The sequence below is a fragment of the Rattus rattus genome, chromosome 11, assembly GCF_011064425.1.
Source record: "Rattus rattus isolate New Zealand chromosome 11, Rrattus_CSIRO_v1, whole genome shotgun sequence".
In the NCBI taxonomy this organism is placed as follows: domain Eukaryota; kingdom Metazoa; phylum Chordata; class Mammalia; order Rodentia; family Muridae; genus Rattus; species Rattus rattus.
In genome coordinates, this window is record NC_046164.1 from 70,626,281 (window position 1) to 70,650,576 (window position 24,296).

At 40.5% G+C, this 24,296-nt stretch overlaps 1 protein-coding gene and 1 pseudogene across 1 annotated transcript in view; both read right to left on the reverse strand.

Moving 5' to 3' along the window:
• The window catches only part of Fam193a (family with sequence similarity 193 member A), a 113,674-nt gene that overhangs the window by 43,901 nt on the left and 45,477 nt on the right, over positions 1 to 24,296 (reverse strand). The window contains 4 exon segments of the mRNA XM_032916538.1: positions 3,737 to 3,861; positions 9,252 to 9,486; positions 16,026 to 16,193; positions 16,817 to 16,971. Coding sequence (XP_032772429.1) covers positions 3,737 to 3,861; positions 9,252 to 9,486; positions 16,026 to 16,193; positions 16,817 to 16,971 — 683 coding nt within the window.
• On the reverse strand, positions 7,476 to 9,244 carry LOC116912472 (annotated as a pseudogene).

Consider the following 24,296-nt stretch of genomic DNA (forward strand, 5'->3'; position numbering starts at 1 on the left):
GCCTGAGTTATAGGGTTTTTTCACAGTAACAGAAAGGTAACTAAGACACCATGAACTTCCATCCTGCCTTTCTTCCCGAGTGTTCTTCCTCCATTTCTACCTGTTTCAAGAACCAAGGACAGTGGGACTGACAGGGACCATAAAGACTGCCTTGGTAATGGGATGAGGTGACCAGCACATTCTCACAGCACCTCTACAGGAATCCTAAACATACTAAGGCTGTAACATATGGAGCTATATATGCATTTCTTATATTAAGGACAATGGCCTGATTCTTTAATTGGCAACTTGCCAGGAAAATGGGTTAAGGCAGCAGCTCAACTCAGAGAAAAGACTCTGAAAGGACAAGGGGGAAAGAAAACTTGTGTTTGAAAACATGAAAATATTTTGTAATTACAGTTAATTATAAATACTGTGAATATAATTAATGTTACTGAACCATAACTTACAATGGTAAACTGTATATATTTATCAAAAAAAATTTAAATCAAGTCAAATGGCACTGAATTGTAATTTTAAGTAAACGAACTGATATAATATGGAAAAATATCCCAATAAAGCGGCCAATAAAACAAGTGTTTTCTTATGTTTTGTCTTTAACTACGATGGTTTGGCTCTGAAGTGTCTCCCACAGGTTCCTGTGTTGAAGCCTTAATTCCCAAAACTGCATTTAGAGGCAGGGCTTTGGGCATGCAGGGGAAGGGGGAGCTCTGACCTCAGGAACTGGTGGGAACCCGATGCACTTTAAATTCCTGGATCCTTCTTCTGCTTGGCAGTTACCACAAGGTGAACACCCTTCCTCTGCCAAGTACTTCTGTGACGGACTAAATTTTCTAAAATGGGATGCCTCCTTATAAATTTCTATCTGCGTTGTTTAGCTGTGTGTTAGAAAGCTGACAAAAAGAAACTAAATTTCTCTGAATAAGGATGACCTTTCAGCGACTGTTTACTTACTTGGTTGTGTGCGCAAAGAAAGCCATTTACTACATGAGGTGGGCAGAGGAGGAGACCTCCTGTCTTGTTCTATCACTCTAATCTCTGTGGCTTGAGATAAAACCTCTCACTGAACCTGAACTTCAACCATTCAGTCACATTAACTGGCTGGCAGACGCTAATTTACTTGTCACCTTCCCAATAATGAAGGTTCTAAGTACATACAGCTATGGCTTACTTTTATGTAGGTCCAAAGGTCTCATCTCAGGTCCTTATGCTTATGCAGCAAGACCTCTTACCCAGTGACACCGTCTGACCCCCAGTCACTGTACATTTTTGTAATGGGTCTTACCATGAAAGTCCTGACTGCCCTGAAACTCCCTAACTCCCTATGCAGATCAGATAGATTGGCCTCCAAAATAATTTATGTTAACAAGAACAATAAAAAAAAAAGACATTAAATAAACCTGTGCTGGCCATAGGCTGTTTGTCATCTCATCTCATAATCTATTAAGCTACATGTATACATTGCATAGTTCACCTCTGTATTTTACTTTATTAATTTCTTGCCCGCCTCCTTTTGAGACAGGGATTTTCAACATAGGCTGTCCTTGAATTCACAGAGATTGAGCTCTTGTCCCTTCCAAATACTGAGATTAAAGTTATGAGCTACCATGCCCAGCTGACTTTAATTTTTTGTAAGTTAAGTGGGCCTACTACAACTATGTATTTCATGGCAAAACTTTTTGTGAGTTGACAAATGTAGTTTTGTATACTGAAAGTTCAAGTATGAACTATTCTTGGGTTTAACAAGTAAGTCTTCGGTGGAAGAGCATTTTCTGGACCAACTAGGACTGCTTAGCAGGCATACTGTTTCCCTCTCCTGTACCTCCTTCCTACTCCTGAGAGTGACAGGGAGTGAACACTAAACTAGGATACTATTACTCTTTGGAATCTGACTATAATTCCTACTGAGAAGAATATTCTGAACATGGGAGCAGAAATCATTTCTGTCAGCCACTGGAGAACAAATGAATGACTGATACATCAAACCCAATACTTGCCAAGAAAAGCAACAAAGGGCAGGTACTGAGACTTATTCTAGCCCCACAGGAGGCTTGGGTGAATGTGATCCTCAGAACTTGGACAAAAAATACTTTCTTCATGTTAACCCTGGCTTCCTTCCCTGCCACAAGGGTCAGAGTCAGAAATTCCCATTGTAATGTACCCTCCAAGAGTATACTGGGTGCTTTTGATTTTTTAAATTGTGTGTGTGTGTGTGTGTGTGTGTGTGTGTGTGTGTGTGTGTGTGTGTGTGTGTAAACGTTAATGGATGTGCACATGCACAAATGTGCCATAGCTTGCATGTAGAAACCAAGAGAACAACATTCAGGAAAAAGTTATCTTTAAAATGTGTGTACATGTGTGGTGTGTATGTATATGGTGTGTGTGAGTGTGCCCACTCGTTCACTTGATTTTGTGTGTGTGTGTGTGTGTGTGTGTGTGTGTGTGTGTGTGTGGTGTGCATGTTAATGGGTGTGTACATGCACAAATGTACCATAGCTCACATACAGAAATCAAGAGAACAATGTTCAGGAAGAAGTCTCTCCTTCCATCATGTGGGACCTGGAGATCAAATGCAAACTCAGGTCACCAGGCTTGATGGCAAGTGCCTTTACTTACTGAAACATCTTGGCCACTCTGTATTGAATGCTATGAAATAGAATGGCACGGAAAGAATGGCTGAGCAAAACTGGTAAAAACCTGCAAAACACACCAATCCTGCACAGTACTTTGCCCTGACTTGTTGTACTGTTCCCTCTGACCAACTACTTGTGAATTGGTTCTTTCTCTAGAAGTGACATTTAGTAGAGCAAAAAAAAAAAAAAAAGGTAGCTGCTGTTAGTGTGTCTACATAGTGACAATGTGCTATGTGATTAGCAGATAGGAAACAAAATCAAGTAGAGATAATGCTGAGGTAGCTAACTGCCACTCTACTCGACTGAGTACTTCATCTACTGATGAGGAGAGGCTGGTCACAGGACAAACAAATGCCCATACTTCATAACTCCATTTGACATAGTTCACTCCAAAGGAGGCCCACTAGAGAGTTCCCTACGTGTGTACTTGTCTTGGTAACAGTAGAGACTCTCTCATCAGCTTTCCTGGTGAGAAGTGACATAGGCACTCTATACTAGGACAAACCTAGATGAAAAGGCATTCCTATGCCCAGGGGAGTCTAAGGTACTCTGAGAGCCATGTTCTTCTTCCTCTTCTGTCTCCCTTTACCACCATACTAGAATCCACGACTAGACCAAGACCTATCAAGGTGAAGCAATGTTTGCCAGAGCCTTTATTCATTTATGAGGTACTGTGGTACTATGTTTTATATGGTAGAATGTTTTTTACATTTAAAATTTCAATTGTGGGCTGAAAAATGTCTCAGCAGTAAACAGCACTGGCTGTTCTTTTAGAACACCTAGTTTGGTTCCATCACCAACATGGTGGCTCATAACCACCTGTAACTACAGTTGCAGGGGATCCAATACCCTCTTCTGGCCTCCCTAGGCATTGTAGCATGTGATAAGCAGACATGCATGCAAGCAAAACATTCATATCCATATAATAATTATAAATAAACAAGTTTGGTTGTATTATATCTTAGAGTTTGAACTGTCTGTCCACTGTCTTTTTCCTTATGCCCTGTTATTTCCCCTATAAGGACTTCCATGTGTGATGATCTATAGCCACGTGCACGTACACAAGATTACAGCAATAGAGAATCCAAGTCAAGACAAAATACCTGATCTGAGACACCAGTGCTGGCAAGTTGCTCTGGAGTAGTGGCTCTGAAAAGACCAGATTTTCAAACAGATGTTTGTTATGCAGTTCCCATGTCACCTGGAACTTTTTCAAATGTTCATTTTCCTAGTTTAAAAACAATAACAACAAAGATAACAGAAGATTTGGTGAGTAGATGAAACTATGAAACTCTCCAGAAGCATCCTCCCACCCCTAATGTCCTACCACCTTCTACACAGGCCTAGAACATCCTGCCTGTGTCAAAACCCACCAAACCAGATTGTAGGGAGCGGCTAAAGATGGCGCCGACATCCGGTGGTCGTTTGTGGTAAACACCTACAGCGCATGTGTTGGCATACCCCCAGCACCTACAAGGCCAGGGTGATATTCATGCTAAATAGGTTATTTCATGCTCCACCAATCCCTAGAGGACAAATTTACAGCCACAGTCTGTTTTGTATATAAGGCAAGTGCCTTTGTTCCTCGGGGTCCCCGTATCATCAATAAGGTGTTCCTACAATAAAGGCTGATTGAGAAGGATCCAACGGTGTTGCGTCTTCCTGGGTGCGACACCAGATCACTAACACGAGCAACACCTCACTGCCTTCTAAGTAACCGCTATCCACCCCCAACCTTAGACATGAGTGGCAGGCAGGTTCAGGGATTTAAAAATGACAGAAGGAAAAAAAATAAAACAAAACACAGGACTGGAGATATGGCTCATCTGGTCAAGGTGCTTCATGTTCACCTGAGGAACTAAGTATGATTTCTGGAACCCACATGATAAGAATCAGTCAAGAATCTTCTTGACTTCCAGAAGTATGCACACACAAATATATAAAACACTTTTAAAGAGAAAAATGTATTTGGGTCAGATCAATACTTTTCTTGCCTCTCTTTGTGAAAGCTCATTCTGATAGCTGCAGATACATTCTCCACTGGGGACACTCAGACAAGGAAAGGGCTTTTATTCTCCTAGGAAACACAAGCAAGCTCATCAGTGCTATAGACAGCAGACTGCAAGCCCACAGCACTGCCATTATGGTGCATCAATGTGCTCTGGCTCTGATGTGCCCCACTTCTTTGTCCTTTTGGGGCACATACTACAGAGCTCAGAATTCCAGTGTTTTTTCCTAATTTACCAATTTTCTTTTCAGTCTTTTACTGTATGTTAAACTTTTTGTCTCCTTTCTCTTTGCTTTTGCAATACCAAAGATTTAACACTAGGCCTTGAGCATGCTGGTCAAGCCTATTACACTAATCTACATACCTAAACCCTTTTCTGTTTGAGGTAAAAAGTTTGTCTATGTACCTACACTGGCGGCTGACAGAACGATCCTCTGGCCTCTGCATAATAAGTGCTAGAATTAAGGGTAGGGTGTATGGGTGTATGGGGGGGGGGGGAGAGAGAGACAGAGACAGAGACAGAGACAGACAGAGACAGAGACAGAGACAGAGACAGAGAGAGACAGAGAGAGAGGAGAACAAAACAATCAAGAGAGAAGGAGAGAGGAGAGTGGGAGAGCTGAAAGATGAGGAAAGAGTGGGAGAGATTATGTGTTTCTGAGTTTATTTTCCCACAAACTGAGATGACCCCTTTGCCATCATCTTAACCTTGACTATAAATTTAAACACATTTCTTTAGACATAGAACCCTCAGTTACTTTATAGTCTTTGAAAATTCACTATCTTCAGTGTTCAGTTATTTCTCTTTGCTCTCAGCTTTGCTGTCTTCAACTTTTATTTTGTGATTTTAAAACAAACAAGCAAGCAAGCAAACAAACAAACTAGGGTTAGAGAGATGGCTCAGCAGTAATGAGCACTGGCTGATCTTCCAGAGGACCTGAGTTTGAATTTTAGCACTCATACGGCATCTCACAACCATCTGTAACTCTACAGGGTCTAGTGCCTCTCTCCTTGTCTGGTCTGTGTGGAACTAGACATGAAGTTGATACACAGACATACATTTAACAAAACGCCCATAGACATTTAAAAAAAATTAAACTTCAAAATATAAAAAAAAAATAAATAAACTAAAAAAAAAAAACCCTAAAGCTTCTCACTGGGGGGGCAGGGAAGGGGGGCGCCATACACGGCTTGGACCACTGCAAAGTAACTTTCAGGTTCTCTGATGTATCACAAAAAAAATAAAAAATAAATAAAAAATAAATAAAAAAGTCAAGGGTCATGATAAACATAGCTCCTGCTCTGTCCAGTACTTGGGTGGCATTCACTTATGGGCCCTGCACTTACAGCTGACTCCACCCTGGACGACTGAGACTTCACTCCGTATCGGGACTAGAAGGAATCCTTGGGACCAATGTTGATTTGAGCAGACATGTTCCCAGGGTGCCAATTTTCAACCAAGTTTGACCACTAGGTCTTTTTCCCTTTTATGCCTTCTCAGCTAAGACTTTTATAGTCTTTTATTTGACTTCCAAAATTTATTTGTTCCCTTGAAGAACAAATACAACAGACTATGTAAACTATGCCACACATAATCAAAAGTAATATTCTTATATCTACATTTTGTTCAAGTTTTAACTGGGTTCAAACCACAAGAAAATATTTCTATATTATGAGTTAATAATTATTTAACTCCTGAACACATACTCAGAGAACTATATACCCTACACCATAAAATATCTGCACTTGAGGGCTAGAGAGATAGCTCAGTGGTTAAGAGCATTGACTGTTCTTCCAAAGGTTCTGAGTTCAACTCCCAGAAATCACATAGTGGCTCACAACCATTTGTAATAGAATCCGATGCCCTCTTCTGGGTGTCCAAAGGCAGCTATAGTGTACTCACATGTATAAATCAATCAATCAATCAATCAATCAATCAATCTTTTTTTAAAGAGAAGTTTGCACTCCCATGTTTATTACGGCTTAATTCACTATAGCAAAATATTCGAATCAACCTAGTTGCCCACCCACAGATGAATAGACAATGAAAATTACACACACACACAAATTTTATACACACACACACACACACATATGAATGATCATATAGTATTTAGCTCTGAAAAAGAGGTAACTACCTGCAGGAAAATGGATGGACTTAGAACACATATTAAGTAACATCATAAAAATCTCAGAAATAAAGCAGCAGCATGTTTTCTCCCATATGGAGAATCTAGTCAATACTATGTGTACATGTGTAAACAACTGTGCATGTTGGGCACAGCACAACATGATGGACAGAAAGCAAGAAAGGCTATTGGAGATGAAACAGCATGAATGCAGGTAGGTAATAAGCACCAGCTGTAAAAGAGGATTTTTTTGTTTTTGTTTTTCATTTTAACTTTGATGCAGATTTTTCAGTTTGAGCAGCAGGTAAGTGCATAAAAAATCTATTTGATAGTGAGTCAAAGTATAAAAACCAAATGTACAGCTATACAACTTCTATTCTGAATGGCTATTGTATCTATATATTAGTATACTAAGATGCATAGACTTTAGAACTGGTTAATTCTGATGTGTGACTTTTTATTTCCCATGTATATATGTATGTATGCATGTATGTATATATATGTATAAAAGTTTGTAAATAAAAACTACTGTTAAACATGGCTTATTTAAACTTTATTTTGAGGGGATGGTGACGGAACACAGGGTTCTGAACATAGCAGGCTATCATTCAACCACTGAGCTCAGGTAAAACTCTGCTATTTCTAAGATGGAGTCATCTGAGGATGGCTAGACATCAACAGCACTTTCTAGAGAGTGTCCATTTTTTTTAATAAAAAAGAAAGAAACATTAAATTTAATTTAAAGAAAAACAACCTGAAAGTAACTGCAAGAACAATGGGCAAACCAAGTCCTGAAAAGAGCAAGGTGGTCACACTGACTGGAGGGCTGGAGAAAGGGACAGGTCGTTTAACTGGAGAGCTTGTGAGTTACTTGCAAATGAACTTCTTTGAGGACAGAGGGATCCTTGGGTCACTCCTGACTATCAGAATGTGTGTGAGCTTCTCTCTCTAGGAGTGTCCTGTACATCTCAAGAAGCAAAGTCTCCACTTCCCTACACAGGCTCCATTGTTTTTCTCAGCTAACTCTCAATGGAGGGACGACTAGAACAACACCATCTCCCTGGGCGAAGAGCATGGGGATGTTCCGTTTTGTGGATTTATCTATCTCTTTATCAATCTGTCTCCTCATCAATCTCTACTGTCCTCACAGTTTCTTCTACATCTCCCAGGACCATATTTAAATGTTGACCATAAGCTTGTAACTGCCTTGAAGCTCTCAGTCATTTCTCATTTCCACATAAATTTGATCATCCAAGCTGAGCCTGATAGGACCCAGAGGGTCCTCTAACAGTATTGGTGGTCTATTGCTGTCGACATTGTCCACCATGTTTCAAACACTGAGAGTGTGCATTTTTTTAACAACCTAGACTGGTACTCTCCAGAGAGATGGAGCAGCGGCCCTAAAAACCAAGTCTAGAATTGGCCATGTCCCAAGTTGAAGTGGAGGAGGAGGGCTAAACTGTACAAGATTTACAAAGAGGTGCACAGATGAACTGCAACTACCAGAGCCCTCACATTCAGATTGCCTTAAGTCACTTCAGCCAATTTTCCCTAACCATGTATCTCACCACTCCTCTTACTGGAAGTAATTACCTGGCATGATAACAGACTGAAGAAGGAAAACTGGACAGTGTAGGGCTGTTGCAATGTACTGTGAAACAGTATTATGTGAACTTTTCTGGAGTTAACATTAGACCATTAACATCAGCACCAGATAAAGAACCAATGGTTTCTGCATTTTTCCCAAAACATAGGTATCACTAAGAAAGCAACAAAACCCACGTAGTGAAGTATCACTTATTAAACAGATAACATAATGGTGAAGACTTGCAGACTATGAGAGTGGTGTTGGGGGACCACACTTGATGAACAGGAGAGGCAGCATAGGAGTTTGTATTTTTGTCCCTGGAGACCCTGGTCTGCTTCCAACTTCAATGACTGTATTTCCACACAATGCCTCTCCACCCAGGAATGGAGTGGTCAGAAATTGTCTCTCCAGTAGGACTGTGAGAACAGTGTAAAGAAAGGGCAAGGCAGCTACCCTTTCCTGAACTGTGCTGCTAGGTGCACATGTGAAGAGATCTAAGCAAGAGGCCTCTGGCTATGCCTTTCACCACCCCAGCACCAGTCACTGGCAGTACACCAACACTAAACCAAGACACCAAACACTTCTTAGACTCCCATCAATGCACCACAGTTCTCATCTCCATATCATAGTATCTAACTTCCTAGTGCTCAGGTCTTCCCAAACAGATTTCCATCTATTATTCCTGGACATTAATTCTCTAAATGCTTCTACCTGCCAGTAAAATCCACTAAACTAACATTAGTCATACCCCACCTTGTGGCTAGGAGTCTTTGATCAACAAGGAGGACTTAACCACATGGTCAGTCCCCTGACTGCACATATCTCCCCTATCACATGCTTTTGTTCTTATGTTCACCTCAGCAGCCAGGAAAGAAGTGGATATGGTCTCTCACCAGAGTGCCAAGAAAGGTACTGATGGATCGTGCAGCCTGACAGAGGGCACCATACTCTTCCAGGAGTAGGGAGACAAAGTGGTGTGCTTGTGGTGGGCCTTGCAAGCCGGATGGTGCCTTGGCCTTTGCTGCAGCAGACAGCTGCCGGAGCAGACGAACCTTCATTTCTAGCACATATTCCCGGGCTTGTTGCTCCAACCTCTGGTAGAGCTGATAGGGATCCCGCTCACAGAGCCTATAGAGACAAAGAAAGAGTCACTACTTAGCCATAATCTTTCCACACATGTCAATTGACAAGCAGTTTTCATATCAGTGCCACTGACAGTCCACTGTCTTCCTTGAACAACCTGTGGGAGTCACTGATTAAGAACTTGTGCACCTATAGCATTTGATGCTAGGTAACTCAGAGACAATGACATGACACAAATGCTTCCTAGGACTGCACTGTTTATGCAACCTGTGCTCCATGCCTATAGACCGTGAGAAAAGATTTCAGCCCATCTCTGTGGAAGGTACCATAACTCACAACCAGGAGGTTTCCCCCTTCTTTTCTTTTCTTTTTTTCGGAGCTGGGGACCGAACCCAGGGCCTTGTGCTTGCTAGGCAAGCGCTCTACCACTGAGCTAAATCCCCAACCCCAAAAGCCTCCTTTTACTATGCCTAAGAGCTGACCCCAGGTGCTAACCCAATGAGTGAATTAGAAAGTGACAAGTTCCAATCCCAGCAGAGGCGACACCTGGCTGGAGGGCTGGGGCCAAGTTCACCTTCCTTGTTTGTAGAAACTCATTTGCTTCATACAAATGAGGCTCGGTTATTTTCAAAATTAAAAAAAATTATTAGATACAGGTTATCCCATTTTTAAATTATCGACAAAGCAATAAAATGCATAAACTACAATGAAATGCTTAAAGGCAGGGGAAATGTATCCCTCAAACTATCCACAATGGTAATTAACATCCAAATTTACACGTGACTCTTTTATAGTTTTGAGAAACTATAAAAGTTACCATCCTGAGAAAGAAAACTTTCTTCCTCATGCTGCATTATAGGTTCACACATGGAGATGATCCGGTTTTTTTTTTTTTTTTAAAGATTTATTCATTTATTATATATAAGTACACTGTAGCTGTCTTCAGATACATCAGAAGAAGGCATCTGATCTCTTTACAGATGGTTGTGAGCCACCATGTGGTTGCTGGGAATTGAACTCATGACCTCTGGAAGAGCAGTCGGGTGCTCTTAACTGCTGAGCCATCTCTCCAGCCCAATGATCCGGTTTTTAATACTTTCTCTATAGTATGATTAAAGTTGCCACTTCTTTAAAAGGTACATTTCTGAGATGCCTCTAGATCAGAAGTTCTCAACCTGTGGGTAAGTGATCCTTTGGCATGGGGTCGCTTAAGACTATCACAAGACACAGATATTTACATTATGATTCATGTAGCAAAATTTCAGTTATGAAGTAGCAATAGTTATGGTTGGGGATCACTACAACATGAGGAATTGTATTAAAGAGTTAAAGCATTACAAAGGTTGAGAACCACTGTTCTAGATGGAAGCATAAAACCACTGAAGCAATAACCAAACATGTACTGGGATGTGTCACCACTATGAAAAACCAGCTGAGCTCAGTGGCTGTTACAAATCAGGTATAGAATGCATTAAGCTGTAAGTTTTACATGGCAGATTCTTCAGTCTTTTGGCCACTACATTAAATCTTAAGAAAGGAGAATAGTTATTAGTTCTTCCATGAGAGAGGGAGCGAGAGAGAAAGAGGGAAAGAGAAAGAAAATTAGCATGGTGTTGTGGATCATTTTTACTCCCAGTACACAAGGTAGAAAAAAATCACTATGAGTTGGATCCAAGTCTGGTTTATATAGCAAATTTGAGGATAGCCAGTTATATGGTGAAATATTGTCTCAAAACCCAAAATAAGTAATAATATGTATTTATTATTTTTAATATGTATATGTATGTGTACCTGAATTTATGGGCACCATGTGCATGCCTTAGCCCATGGAAACCAAAAAAGGACATTATATCTATGAGTTACAGGCATTTATGAGCTGCCATAACTGGAATAGGTTCTGGAAAACAAACCCAGGCCCTCTACATCAGCAGCAAGTAGTCTCAACCTTTAAGCCATCTCTCTAACCCCTCCTGTTCCCTTTCTAAAGTTACACATCACTTAAGTTGCAAAAGATAAGAATCAAGGTAAAATGTGCAAAGACATATAGAAAGTATGTATCTGTATACAATCTGCAAAATAGTATGTAAAGCCTTGTATACAATGTGCAAGGTAATAAATATATAAAGCCAAGTCTACAGTGTGCTTAGAGAAAATAAATATTGTTGACTTGGCTGCTACATTTCAAAAAGATGTATTAATTTTTGTAACATTAAAATTTAGTGGGTTTTCCCCCATTACTAGAGATCAAACCCAGGGCTTTTTACATACTACCACTGAGCTATCCCTAGCCTTTAGTTTCAGGAAACAGGGTCTTATGGCTTATGGAGCCTTGAACTTGCTATAAAGCCTTAGTTTCTCTGTGCTGGGATTACAGGTATATATCACTAAGTCTGGCAACAATTTTAAGCAGAATGTGTTCTTTATGTTTAAGGACAGAGACATAAAATTCAAATGAGCAAGGAACAACTGAACTCAGAAGAACACTAGAGAGCTGAGAAGGCTCAGTGAGTAAGATCACTTGCTTTGCAAGCACAGGACCTGAATTCAAACTCCTAGTACCCCTGTAAAAGGCCAGACAGGCCTGAGCATGTCTATCACTCTAGCACTGGAAGGTGAAAACAAGTGTTTTCAGAAAATTCACTGGCATCCAGCCTAGCTGAAAAGTAGTAGACATCCAAAGCTTGATTACCAACCAGTACATGTTGTAGAAATATTTAATCTTGACCTGGGCTTTCTACCCTGTCTTAGACCACTAGTTTTCAGGAAAAAACCATATATTACCTTTATACTTATAATAAGTCTTATTAAACAGTATAATGGTTGGGTAGCTGCCTACCCTCTATGCTACTAGAATCTGTTGTTAGAATCTGTTTTGACTCTGGGTTTTTAATCCCATCTTAAACCATTTAGTTTTTGGATGAAAATGCATATGTTTTATATTTATAATAAGTCAATAACCCCTAATATTATTCTGCTTTATCTGGGCTGTTCTGAACTCTAACCGGCCAGTCCTCAGAGCTACATTATTTTGGCACTTTTTTTTCTTGTGGTTCTCCTCCAATCCCCAAGCCCAGTAAATCTAAACCCCACCTATGTCTCTCCGCCCAGTTATTGGCTGTTAGCATCTTTATTTACCAATCAGAAATAATCTGGGGCCAAAGTGTATGTGTGGACTCTCTCATCTCTGGGACAACTAGATCCTGGGGACCCGCACTAGCATTACAATACATAGCAAAAGACCAAACCTCAACAATTACCATTTTTAGCCCAATAAAAGGCTCTTTTCTCTCAGATATAAACTGAGTATAATTATAATAATTATGTAAATTATAAGGTATGATATATATTTATAATGAATATCTATTATATTTGGTGATTTAGATAAAGTATTTAATCATTTATCTTAACTTACTGAGCCTATAATTTTATATCTTAATCATGTTTGATTTTAACTTGGATTATCATCTGAAAACTATTTTTTAAAATCTAGAGCATCTCTTTTAATGTTAAATGGTTTAGTTTAATTGTGAGACTATAACTAGTCTTTAACCTCATCAGAGATTTAAGAAAGAATATGTATTTCAGTGTGGAGGAATGCAGCTCTTAAGTTTTGGATCTCTGATGGTTTCAAAGACCAACTATATATAGTATAACTAAATTGCTAAACTGATTATTTTTAGCTATTTATTATCTGAATGACTTTGAAAACATTTTATTGTAATTAACTCAATTAGAATCTAATATGACCATGAGTTTGACTATCTGACTATTAACTTGTATTAATTATTTTAAACAGTTTGTAGCAGCAGATATTAAAAAAATTGGGTCTAAGCCTTGTATTTTTAAATGAGTTGAATAGGCACAATGCCTATCTATGAATAACAAAATTTTAAATGTTGCCTCAATATACAAAGATTTAAAGCAATGAAAACCTTAAACCTGTGTCAATATTTAAATTTTTATTTCAATGTAAGAAAATATACCTCAATTTTGCATCGAAATATAGAGGTCTCTACCAATGTAAGATTATGGCTATAAAATGCCTTTGTTTAAGAGCAGATTTAATAATCTATCCATATTTATCTAATTTCTTATAATATTACTATATTTTATCTGTTGTAATATTTCATCTTGACATAGGGTTATTACCCAGCCTTAGACCATTTCCTTTTCAGACAAAAACCTTTATATTTATAGTAACTCTTAAATGGTATAAACACTGGGCAGCTGCCTACCCTCTATACTGTTGAGGGTATAGAGTCTATTGATCTATCAATATCCTCAAAATATTAGGTCTATCAATATCCCCAAAATATTATTTATTATGTTTTAGCTGGACTATTCTTATCTCTAGTTGGGGGTTACATTTTCTTGACACCTAAGCCATGGTAGTTTCTCTCTGTTTTTTTTTTTTACTCTCCCCTCCCAACATTCCCCTATCCCCCCAACCCCCCACCCCCGGAGCTGAGGACTGAATCCAGGGCCTTGGGCTTGCCAGGCAAGTGCTCTACCACTAAACTAAATCCCCAACCGTACTTTCTTGTGGTCCTCCTCTGACCCTCAAGCCCAGAAAACCTAAACTCTACTTCTGTCTCTTTTGACCAGTTATTGGCTGTTAACATCTTTATTTACCAATCATAAATAACCTGGGGCCAAGGTATATGTAGAGACCCTCTCCTCTGGGAAAAGAGGTCTTAGGGACCCACGCTTAACATTACAATAGATGAGACCAAACCTCGACAAGTATATCCAAAATGGTGGGCTTTTTCAGTTCAGTGAAAGCCCTAGTCAAAGCAATCAGAAGGAGAACAACAGAGGAAGATACCCTGGCTTTTCCGAACACATACACACCCGTATACTCATGTGCACATAACAAACACATATTCTTAGAAAGAGGAGGCCCTGGCTCAGAGGTGAAGAGCACTGACTGCTCTTCCAGAGATGCTGAGTTCAAATCCCAGCAACCACACAGTAACTCACAACCATCTGTAATGGGATCTGATGCCCTCTTCTGGTGTGTCTGAAGACAGTGATAGTGCATTCATATACCTAATATAAATATTTCTGAAAGAAAAGAGAGAGAGAGAGAGAGAGAGAGAGAGAGAGAGAGAGAGAGAGAGAGAGGAGGGAGCCCCCACAGACACCTCTTACAGTTTTTTTCAGTGCTGTGAAATTAGAAGCATTTTGATTCTTTGTCCATTTCCACACTTTATAAATTTAAGGAAGAAACTATATGATACTTTAGAGAACAAATTTTTTAATTTATATTTTTTATGATTATGTGAGTTTTTTGCACGCACGCGCTGCACACACACACACACACACACACACACACACACACACACACACACACACACACACACACACACACACACACACCACATGTGTGCCTGGTGCCCCCCAAAGGATCCCTGATCCTGCAGTTATAGAGAGCTGTGAGCAAGTCCTCTTCAAGGGCGGCCAGTGCTTCTAATCACTGAGCCATCTCTCCCCAGCCCAGGAGAAAAGTGAAAGAGACAGTGCACGTAGTTCAGCACTTAATCATGCACAGGTGTTGATGGCGCTGCTCCACCCGGGTGACATCTGTGCTGACAGTGTTCTAGAGCGTCCCAGATGTAGCATGAAGAATCTGAGATGTCATGGGTTTCATATGTCACTGACTGGGAAATCTCTCCTTACAAAGGCACTTACTACCTGGAAGTATCTCAAATAACACTAAGTCGGTCTCAGGTCAAATCTGGAACACAATGCTTTGCAAATCAACTTCCCTGCTTTTTTGTCATAATCAATGGCAAATGTGACTTCCTAAGATGTCAAAATGTATAATCAAAACATAAGAAAACAAAACAAAACAAAACAAAACATGAGAACTGATCCATGAGATATCCAGCTTAGATTTTTGCTTTTAGTTGGAACATTTCAATCAGGGAAGATGGCACACTTAGGTATGGGAAACCAGAGTGACGCCCGCCTCACTTTCTGTCAGCCACTGGGCACAGGGAGCCTGCTGAACAACAGATGCTGGGTAGAAAGCGCTCCCTGTGAGAACAGCTGCTGTGCACCTCATGGAGCAGGTGCCTTCACAAGCTACTCAATTTCAGAGTGCTTCAGTGGACAGGAGCACTCTACCTTTCTCCCTGAGTTACAAATGCAAAAATGCTTATAAAAATATCCAACGTCAGCTGGCATAGTAAGAACTCTGGCATCTTGGTTGTGCTAATATATGATACATGCCATATGTCTTAATATATGACAGAAACATTTCAGTTTAGAAACAGAAGAACCCAGCCAGGTCTAGCGGCACATCCTTTTAATTCCAGCACTCAGAGGGAGAAGCTGACTGAGAGTGAAGTTCAGGACAGCCAGGCTATACAGAGAAACCGTCTCAAAAAGACGGGGGTGGTGGAGAACCTACAACTTCTTACCCAGAAGTCTCCTGTTTGTCAGTTATCTGATCAAGATCTGAGCTGCACCAAGAGCTCAAAAGTCCAGCTGAGCTTTACTTAGGACAAGTACTGAGGCTCCATAGACAGTAGGGAGGGCAGGGATTAGAGGGGGCTGTAACATGAAGGGGCAACCTGTACCTATCCACGAGCTCCTTTACTCCCTCTTTGTCGGGAACCAGAGACTGGTCCTGGTCTTCTGCCAGCGGGGTCCCTGCCTGGCGGTATATGCATCGGACCATGTAGCGTACTTCTGACCAATAGTTTTGCAGTTGCTGTGGTTCCCGGTCTGTCTCTGCTGAGATGTCTCTGTGACAACATAGAAACCAGCAAAGTTAAGGGAGGTAGTCTAACTAACTTCCCACCAGATACTCCTCAACGCCACACTCTGACCCCACATGACAAAGACAGGCCTTGCTTTGTCCCTTTGGTGCCTTGTTCCAGGCCAGGGGTATAGCCTGTCACTATCAACTCCTAGCCTCTTCTTTCAACTCCTAATACCTCATCACAAGCTCCTCTTCCATATCCATTTACTTATGCTCACTTTCCTTTTTCTTTTCAAATTAATATTCCTTTTCTAGAGATAAAGTCTTGCTATATATCCCTGACCACACTGGAACTTACAGTAGATACCTCTGCCTGTCAAGTGCTAGGATTACAACATAAAACAAGAGTTGACCTTTCTTTAAATTCTAACAGTTTTCCCATTTTGCTCTTTATATGGCCCAGCTTACTGGTGTTTAGTTCCTCAAGGGCAATAATTTTGTCTTTTTGTATAGTTTTTTCCCTCATAATAAATAGCAAAGTCATGTCATACACTTGGGGATATGTCAAACATATTATTTGTCAAAAGAAACCCATGTCCCAGACAAGCACAACATATTCTTACATACCCCATGACCCTAGCATAAGCAGCACAACACAATACATACCTGCGTTCACTGCAGGCCTCACATGAACAGGCATCTGAGGGTGTGGTGCCTAGCCCTGATGAAGTCATGGTCTGTGTGCCTAGGGCCAGTCTCCCAGCACCACTGGTCTCTGGCTGGGAACCCCCAAGTGATGAGTGAAGGAGAAAATCTTGGCCCTGCTTTAAAAATAGAATACAACAGACTAGTTATATTTACGACATCAATTGTCTATTGACTTCTTTAAAAATGCCTTTTAGAGGCAGATACGACTTTTATCCCAGCACTCAGTGGGCAGAGGCAGGTGAATCTCTCTGAGTTTGAGGCCAGCCTGATCTACACAGAGAGTTCTAGGACAGCCAAAACTACATAGAAAGACTCTATCTTAAAACAACAAAAATGCCTACTAGAAAAATGTTCCAACACAAACACTGAAATCTATATAGCAAGCTTTTGGGGTCTGAAAAGGGACTATCAAATGACAGAGTCTACTATACAGCAGCACAGGCTGGCCTTGAATTCATTATGCAGCCTGCATTTTCTTGCCTCAGTGTGCAGCTCACTGGATAGGCAGGCAACAAACTCCATGTTTTATCTAGATCAATGCTGTTCTTACTTCCAAAGGTTTTTACCATCACACGACAACATCCAACAAATTTTATTCAAAAGAAAGGAAAGAAAAGAAAAACAACTTGACTTCCAGTGCCCTAACCAGCATGTGATAATCATTCTAGTAGATGTGATATGACCACACCTTGAAAAACAAAGGCAGTGGGCCCAGAACCTATACTGCCTTCTCTGACCATGGACAAGAAGGTTTGAGATCATGCTGGGCAGACAAGATAGGTTAGAATACTGGAACACACTCAATTCTACAACAGAGCCAGCCTGCTCTGACAACATCCTAACTGAGAGAGTAAAACACTGAGGCATAGAATAGGCTTCTTGAAGGGAAAGGGCCAGATCTGAGAAATGTTTCCAGTACCTTCTGTTCCCTATAGAACATACACACAAATCCCTTTACACCACCTTAAGGCTACTGCTGGACAAGAAACAGACACCTCAAGGGTAATGTGCTTCAAAGGTTTGGCACATGGACACTAGTATTAGACTCTGAAGTGGAAGAGCCCAAGAGCTTCCTGCCCAAGAGATACATACAGTAGGGAATTGTACTGTCACTACCACATGGGCGAAGGAGCTGTCATCAAGCAAAGAACCCACACAAATAGACACTGAACAATGAGAAGGCCCAGTTAAGCATCCCAGACCAAAGGAAATAAGTACCTAGTGTAAGTATTCCTGCTACTGTGACCCAGTCACACATAACCTAGAGCAAGTACTTTTAGGCAAAAAGCCACAGACAGCCTGACAAGAACAAGGGTCCTAAATGTTTCCTTCCTGGACCACCTCCTCCTCTACTCTGGAATAGAGAAGTATAAGGACATGAAACATAGCCTCTACCACAGTTATTCCTATACTCTCTTGTACAGATGACTGTCATCATCCTTGCCTAGAGGGCAGATACAGCTTTTTCTGGTGCTAAGAATCACTAGATATTCTCAACAGCAGCAGATCAGCCACTTAAAATAAAAGTACAGGGATGACTATTCTCTTCTAACTCATGCCTACTTCTATGCTCACCTCAGACTAGCACATCCCCAACCTGCCACTCAGTATAAGCCTGTCATCTCTCACCTGGGGACTGCCAGGCCCTTATCCACTCTCAAACAGCAGCCAGAGAGAGTTCATGGGCTCCTCTGCCTAAAATCTTCTGTTCATGTCTGTAGCACTTTGTAATACATTCCTTGCTTCTTATCAAAGTCTTCCAACTTGTCTAGGACAAGGTTCTGCCTTTGTGTCACTGTACTTGTTCTTCTGCTTATAGTGCACATACACTAACCTGGATGTGCCTTCTGATGGCCTAATGTAGATCTGTAACACAGGTCTCAGACAAAAAGATCCCCTACCCAGACACAACAAGCAAGCCATTTTTGGTGGTTTTGTTCATTTATTTATATTTTGCCTCAGTTCAATATCCAACTTTGCCACACTCTATGATGAATAGACACATGTCAACTATGTAAGTAACGGGTACAATGTTCAAGTGTGGGCAGAGGATGATAGAACAACACCCCAAAGTTAACTACCTGTGTATTTCTTCCCTTACTCATACTACCAGACATCTTTGTCTTTAAAGAAATGGGGCTAAGGTGTCTATTACAGATGTAAGAAAACAATTTCCTTGCACTCTCTGTCTGTCTGATTGTGGCAGCCAAGATTGAATAGAGGAACAGAGAGAGAGAGAGAGAGAGAGAGAGAGAGAGAGAGAGAGAGAGAGAGAGAGAGAAGAGAAGAAAGAAATGAGGACTGGAATACATACTCTCTCTCCAGGGAAGGAAAGTTTATTAACACCCAACTGGGCCTGCAGCACCCTGATGAGGACCCTCTATTCTTCAGTGGGTCATAACGACATCCACTCCAAATTGGTTTCTTCAGTTCCACAGCTTTGGTTACTCTTGACAATTACCAGGATGTTCTTCAGGGCTCACTTTAAAGATCTGAGTATCTGATGATCTCCTGCCTGCCACTGGTTACTGTCTCCTCTGTGTTAAGATTTACTATTTATTGATGCAGTGCCTGACTGCTGGCCAAGTTCTGTTTGGCACACCAACCATGAATAATCTCTTCTCTCACAAATTGCTATCTGAAATCTTGGCTTTCCTTCCTTTCTGGTGTTTTTATGTTTGGCACTGCAACAGCATGTGAGTGCACCTGCTCACATTATGCACAAGTACCTACAGTGACAGCTAGCACAGCAACCACAGCTAACGTGACATTTTCCAGTGAGAAAGGATACCCAGGGCTGCAGGAACTCCATGTTAAACTCCTGAATGTGGTACTTTACAGTGCTGATTTAGGCTCTGTCCACACTGGACACAATCTTTAGAACTATGACAATTATTTTCTATTCACAAGGCAATATGAAATCTGCAATGGCCAGCTTCCTGGCCCCTACACAGATGCCTGGTACGCTTCCGTCACCATAGATTACTGCTTCTGCCACCCTATCTTCCCCACTACAACAGGCTGTACCTTCAAGATGTAGATCCAAATAAACCTCTGACCTCAAGCTGTTTCCATCAGGTGCTTGATTAGAGTGATGAACAAGAAAAGCAGAATGATAAACCTGACTCTGAGTCACAGGCTTCAGAGCTGGTTTTTGTAAGCAATGTGGAAGAGTTTGGAGGTGTGGGCTAGATAAGCCTTTGAATGCATTCTGATGAAGTTTAGACAATCAAAATGCCAACAAAATGAGGACAGCACAGGCAAGAGGAACAGGACATACCTTTCCTTGGGACAATGGCAGGTTTAAGTGCTACTGAAAAAACAAACAAACAAACAAACAAACAAACAAACAAAACCCCACTATTAGTCTCTCTGACTCAATCTTGAAGGGAAGAATGTAAGCTCTCAGCTACTATTCCAGCACCCTGCTTTCCTGCCTGCCACCACGCTGATCATCTTTCCTGCCTGCCACCACGCTGATCATGGACTCTGAAACTGCTATGTCAAAAGGAAAACATAAATTCAAAAGAGCAAATTCTGAAACAGCAAAACTGCATCTTGGCAAGAAAAGACCAAAAACCAAGCCAGTAGCTGGCCTAATGCTGCATGAGTGAAGGTCAAGATTATAATTTTCTCCCAATTGAGAAAGTTCTTTCCCTTTCAGAATCAGATAACTTCTCCAAGTAACTTCAGGGTAAATTTAAATATTTAATTTACACAGTAATTACAAAGAGATTTATGTGTTCCTCCTCCACTGTAAACAACATACAGCATCCTCAAGCTAAGTAATTGGGGAGATGGAGGGGGGGTGAGTAGATGGATGGATGGATGGACAGACAGATATAGAACTCTAGTGCTCACATTAAAGATTATGAATTCTAACAAAAGGAAAAATGACTTAATCAGTAAAGTGCTTGCTATACAAGCATGAGATCCTGAGTTCTATCCTATACAGTATCCCCACAACACAAAAGCCAAGAGCAGTGGTACATGCCGTAATCCTACTACTGAAGATGCAGAGAAGGAAAGAGTACATTGGAGTGTACTGATCAATCAATCAATCAATCAATCAATCAATCTAGCCAAATGAGTGAGCTTCAGGTTTTAGGAGAGACTCTGAGGTTTTGAATAAATTATTATGTGAAATACAACAACACTGCCATAAATCATACTCTATTTTTAAAAGTTCCCAAAAATAATGTGAAGAGCGACTGGAAAAGGCACACAATGTCAATCCATGACCTCCACATACATGAACGTGTGTATGCACACAAAACAGTCTAGGGAAGAAACCCTCATATTAATCATAATTTTAATTTGTGCCTACTCCTTTAGTCTCTGTCCCTTTTTACCATTTTTATATTTTTTACTACAATATGAGGTATAAAATTCTAAAGCATTTTTAAAGATATTCCAAGTCAATTTCTTCTACTTGGAATTTGTTTTTCCCCACTAACCCTTTTTTGTTTCTTTCCTATATATACAGTACCAAAAGACACTTCAAATATTTTAGTAAAGGTATCCAGTCATTACAAACAACAGAGCACACAGGGTGAAAAGGACAGGCTGGGAAATCAAAATACTGTGGTTTGGAACCTGACGGTGCCTCTTCTAATTGTTTCATTCTAGAAAACTAACCTTCCTGGCCCACTTTTTTCATCTATAAAACTGGGAGCTGTTCCTGTATGGATGGTAGTAAGGTTTTGAAAGAATTATTATATGAAATACTTAGAAGAGCACTGTCATAGAAAAAGCACTGTGAGAGAGATATTCTTTTGATGCACATACACACACACAATATATATGCACACACATATGAACATTTGGGGTTATGCAACTAAATGGTTGTATGCTGAATACATTTCTCCTTAGCCTTATTTTCATTCTTAATTAATTCTTTCATCTGTAGATTACATTATAGAAAAACTTCAAGCAACTGAACTGAATTACAGAATACAGTTGCATGTTAAAAATCTATAATAAATTAACAATTTTCCTATTAATGAACATATGAGTTATGTCTGAGCATTTTACCACTATCAGTCTTTACCAGAATGATTAATGGCTCAGTAAAAATTCTCGGTTTTTTTCCCCATTTTTGAAGACAGAATTTCTCTTCTCTGTGCAACCCTGGCTGTCCTGGACATTACTCTGTAAACCAGGCTAGGCTCAAACTAAAGAGATCCACCTGGTTCTGCCTCCTGAGTGCTAGGATCAAAGGCGGGCACCACTGCCTGGCTCCAATAAAAATCCTTAAACATGTATTCTCCCTAAAAAATATTTTTTTAAAATCACTGTTACTGCTAATAATAAATTCTTTAAAACTGTATTTGTAGCTGGGTATGATGACTCATGTCTTTAATCCTAGCACTTGAAAGGAAGAATCAGGCAGCTTTCTTGAGTTAAAGGTCATCCTGGTCTAAATAGTGGTTCTAAGCCAACCAGAGTTACATAGTAAAATCCCATCTCAAAATAATAATATAAATACATGAATAATAAAATAAAATTTTATTTGTAAGCAACCTTTGTGTGTGTATCTGTTCAAAACAGGGTCTTTTTTTTTAAAGATTTATTTTATTTATATGAACACACTGTAGCTGTCTTCAGACACACCAGAAGAGGGATGGTTGTGAGCCACCATGTGGTTGCTGGGAATTGAACTCAGGACCTCTGGAAGAGCAGGTCGGTGCTCTTAACCACTGAGCCATCTCTCCAGCCCAAAACAGGGTCTTTCTATGTAGTCCTAGCTAGCTTGGAACTCATCTTGTAGAACAGGCTGGCCTCTAACTCAAGAGATCCACCTGCCTCTGCCTCCTGAGTGCTGGAATTAAAGGTATGAGCCATCACTCCCAGACTGTAAGCAAACTTGATATATATTTGACTTCCAACACTTAGATGCTGGACTCTTCCATGCTACCCTACCTACCTTGAGCAAAAGGGTTATCAGTCAGATAAGTGGACTAACCTTACACCAGCACTAGCGGTTTTGAACACTCCAAAGATGACTTGAGAAAACTAATGCACTGGAGGCTGACTGGATGGCTGTACAGTCTGAAGGCACAGCCTCTGCCAGTGCTGTTTGAAACAGTTTGAATAAAACTTTTTGCTATCACAAGCCTATATGAATTCTAGATTATCTTTTCTACCACTTACTCTGGTGGTCTTCAGAGGGACTGTTGTGACAGGCTATAAGGCAAGGATGTGGCCTAAACAAATAGTTTGGATTGGTCCAAATACCCTTTCCTGGGCTATTTATATAAGGCTACTCGACACAGGGAAAGAAGCAATAGAACAATGATGGTGGTAAGCTGTGGAAGAGGTCAGCTATGACAGTAGCTGGAGTCTCAAGAGCCAGGGCAAGAAGAAGAGCAACAGGAGATGGGAGGGGGAGAGAGGAAGAGAAGGAGAGGAAGAATAGAGTGAAAAACTTGAGATGTCAAATTTCTGAGATCACAGTCTCAGATGTACATTGAGACCTCTAACACTGACAGCTACCAAGGGCCAAGGACTACCAAAGGGCCTAGAAAAATATTGTAACATTAAAGAGGAGCTTGCTGCTTCCTCCACTTGCTAACTGTTAACCCTTGCTGATACCAAGCACTGAAAGAAATAAAAGCTGCCAAAGACAAGCAATGGAGACAGGCACAAGCAATCACTCTTACTCACTGAGTCATCTTAGTCTGATGATGCCTAGGGCACTTAAAACCAATGAAAAGGCCACTGCAGTACTTTTTCTAGCACTTCAATCAAAAGACGAGCCAGCATACAGAAGACAACTTAGAGAAAAAAAAGAGCTCCAAAAAATGCAAACTTTGCCACTCTAACTGTTTAATCAGTTTTGTTTATGAGAATACAACATCTGACATAACAGACAATCAAGCTTTCTTTGTAAATGCTTTATACCTCAGGAACTCCTTCCATCCATCTACAGAAAAAAGCATTTGTAACTGTGATCCAAAAGAATAATCTTTCACAGCAAAATTTGGAAGCTCAAATGTATTATATTCACACAGGTGACTAGTACACAGCAACAAACCTTAGTTACAATGAATGAATACTATATGGTTATGGTTATGAAATCTTAAACATTTGGAAAAATGTCTAGATTTAGATGCTTAGTGCTATTACTCACAGGGGCCAGAAGGTGATCAACAGCTCAGCAGGAAGGCAATCCTAAAAATTAGAGCCACAAGTGGACCTAAGCTGAGGAAGGGACAGGACTTGATTTCTCTGGGCTAAGAGTCAACACCCAACACATCCACAGGAAACAACTAGGCCTAACTCACCAGTAAGAACAAACTCAGAAAATCCAAATAAGCCTGCCCACCCTCCCTCTTTCCTTCCTTCCTTCCTTCCTTCCTTCCTTCCTTCCTTCCTTCCTTCCTTCCTTCCTTCCTTCCTTCCTTTTATCAGACAAGGTCTTACTATGAGGTTCTAG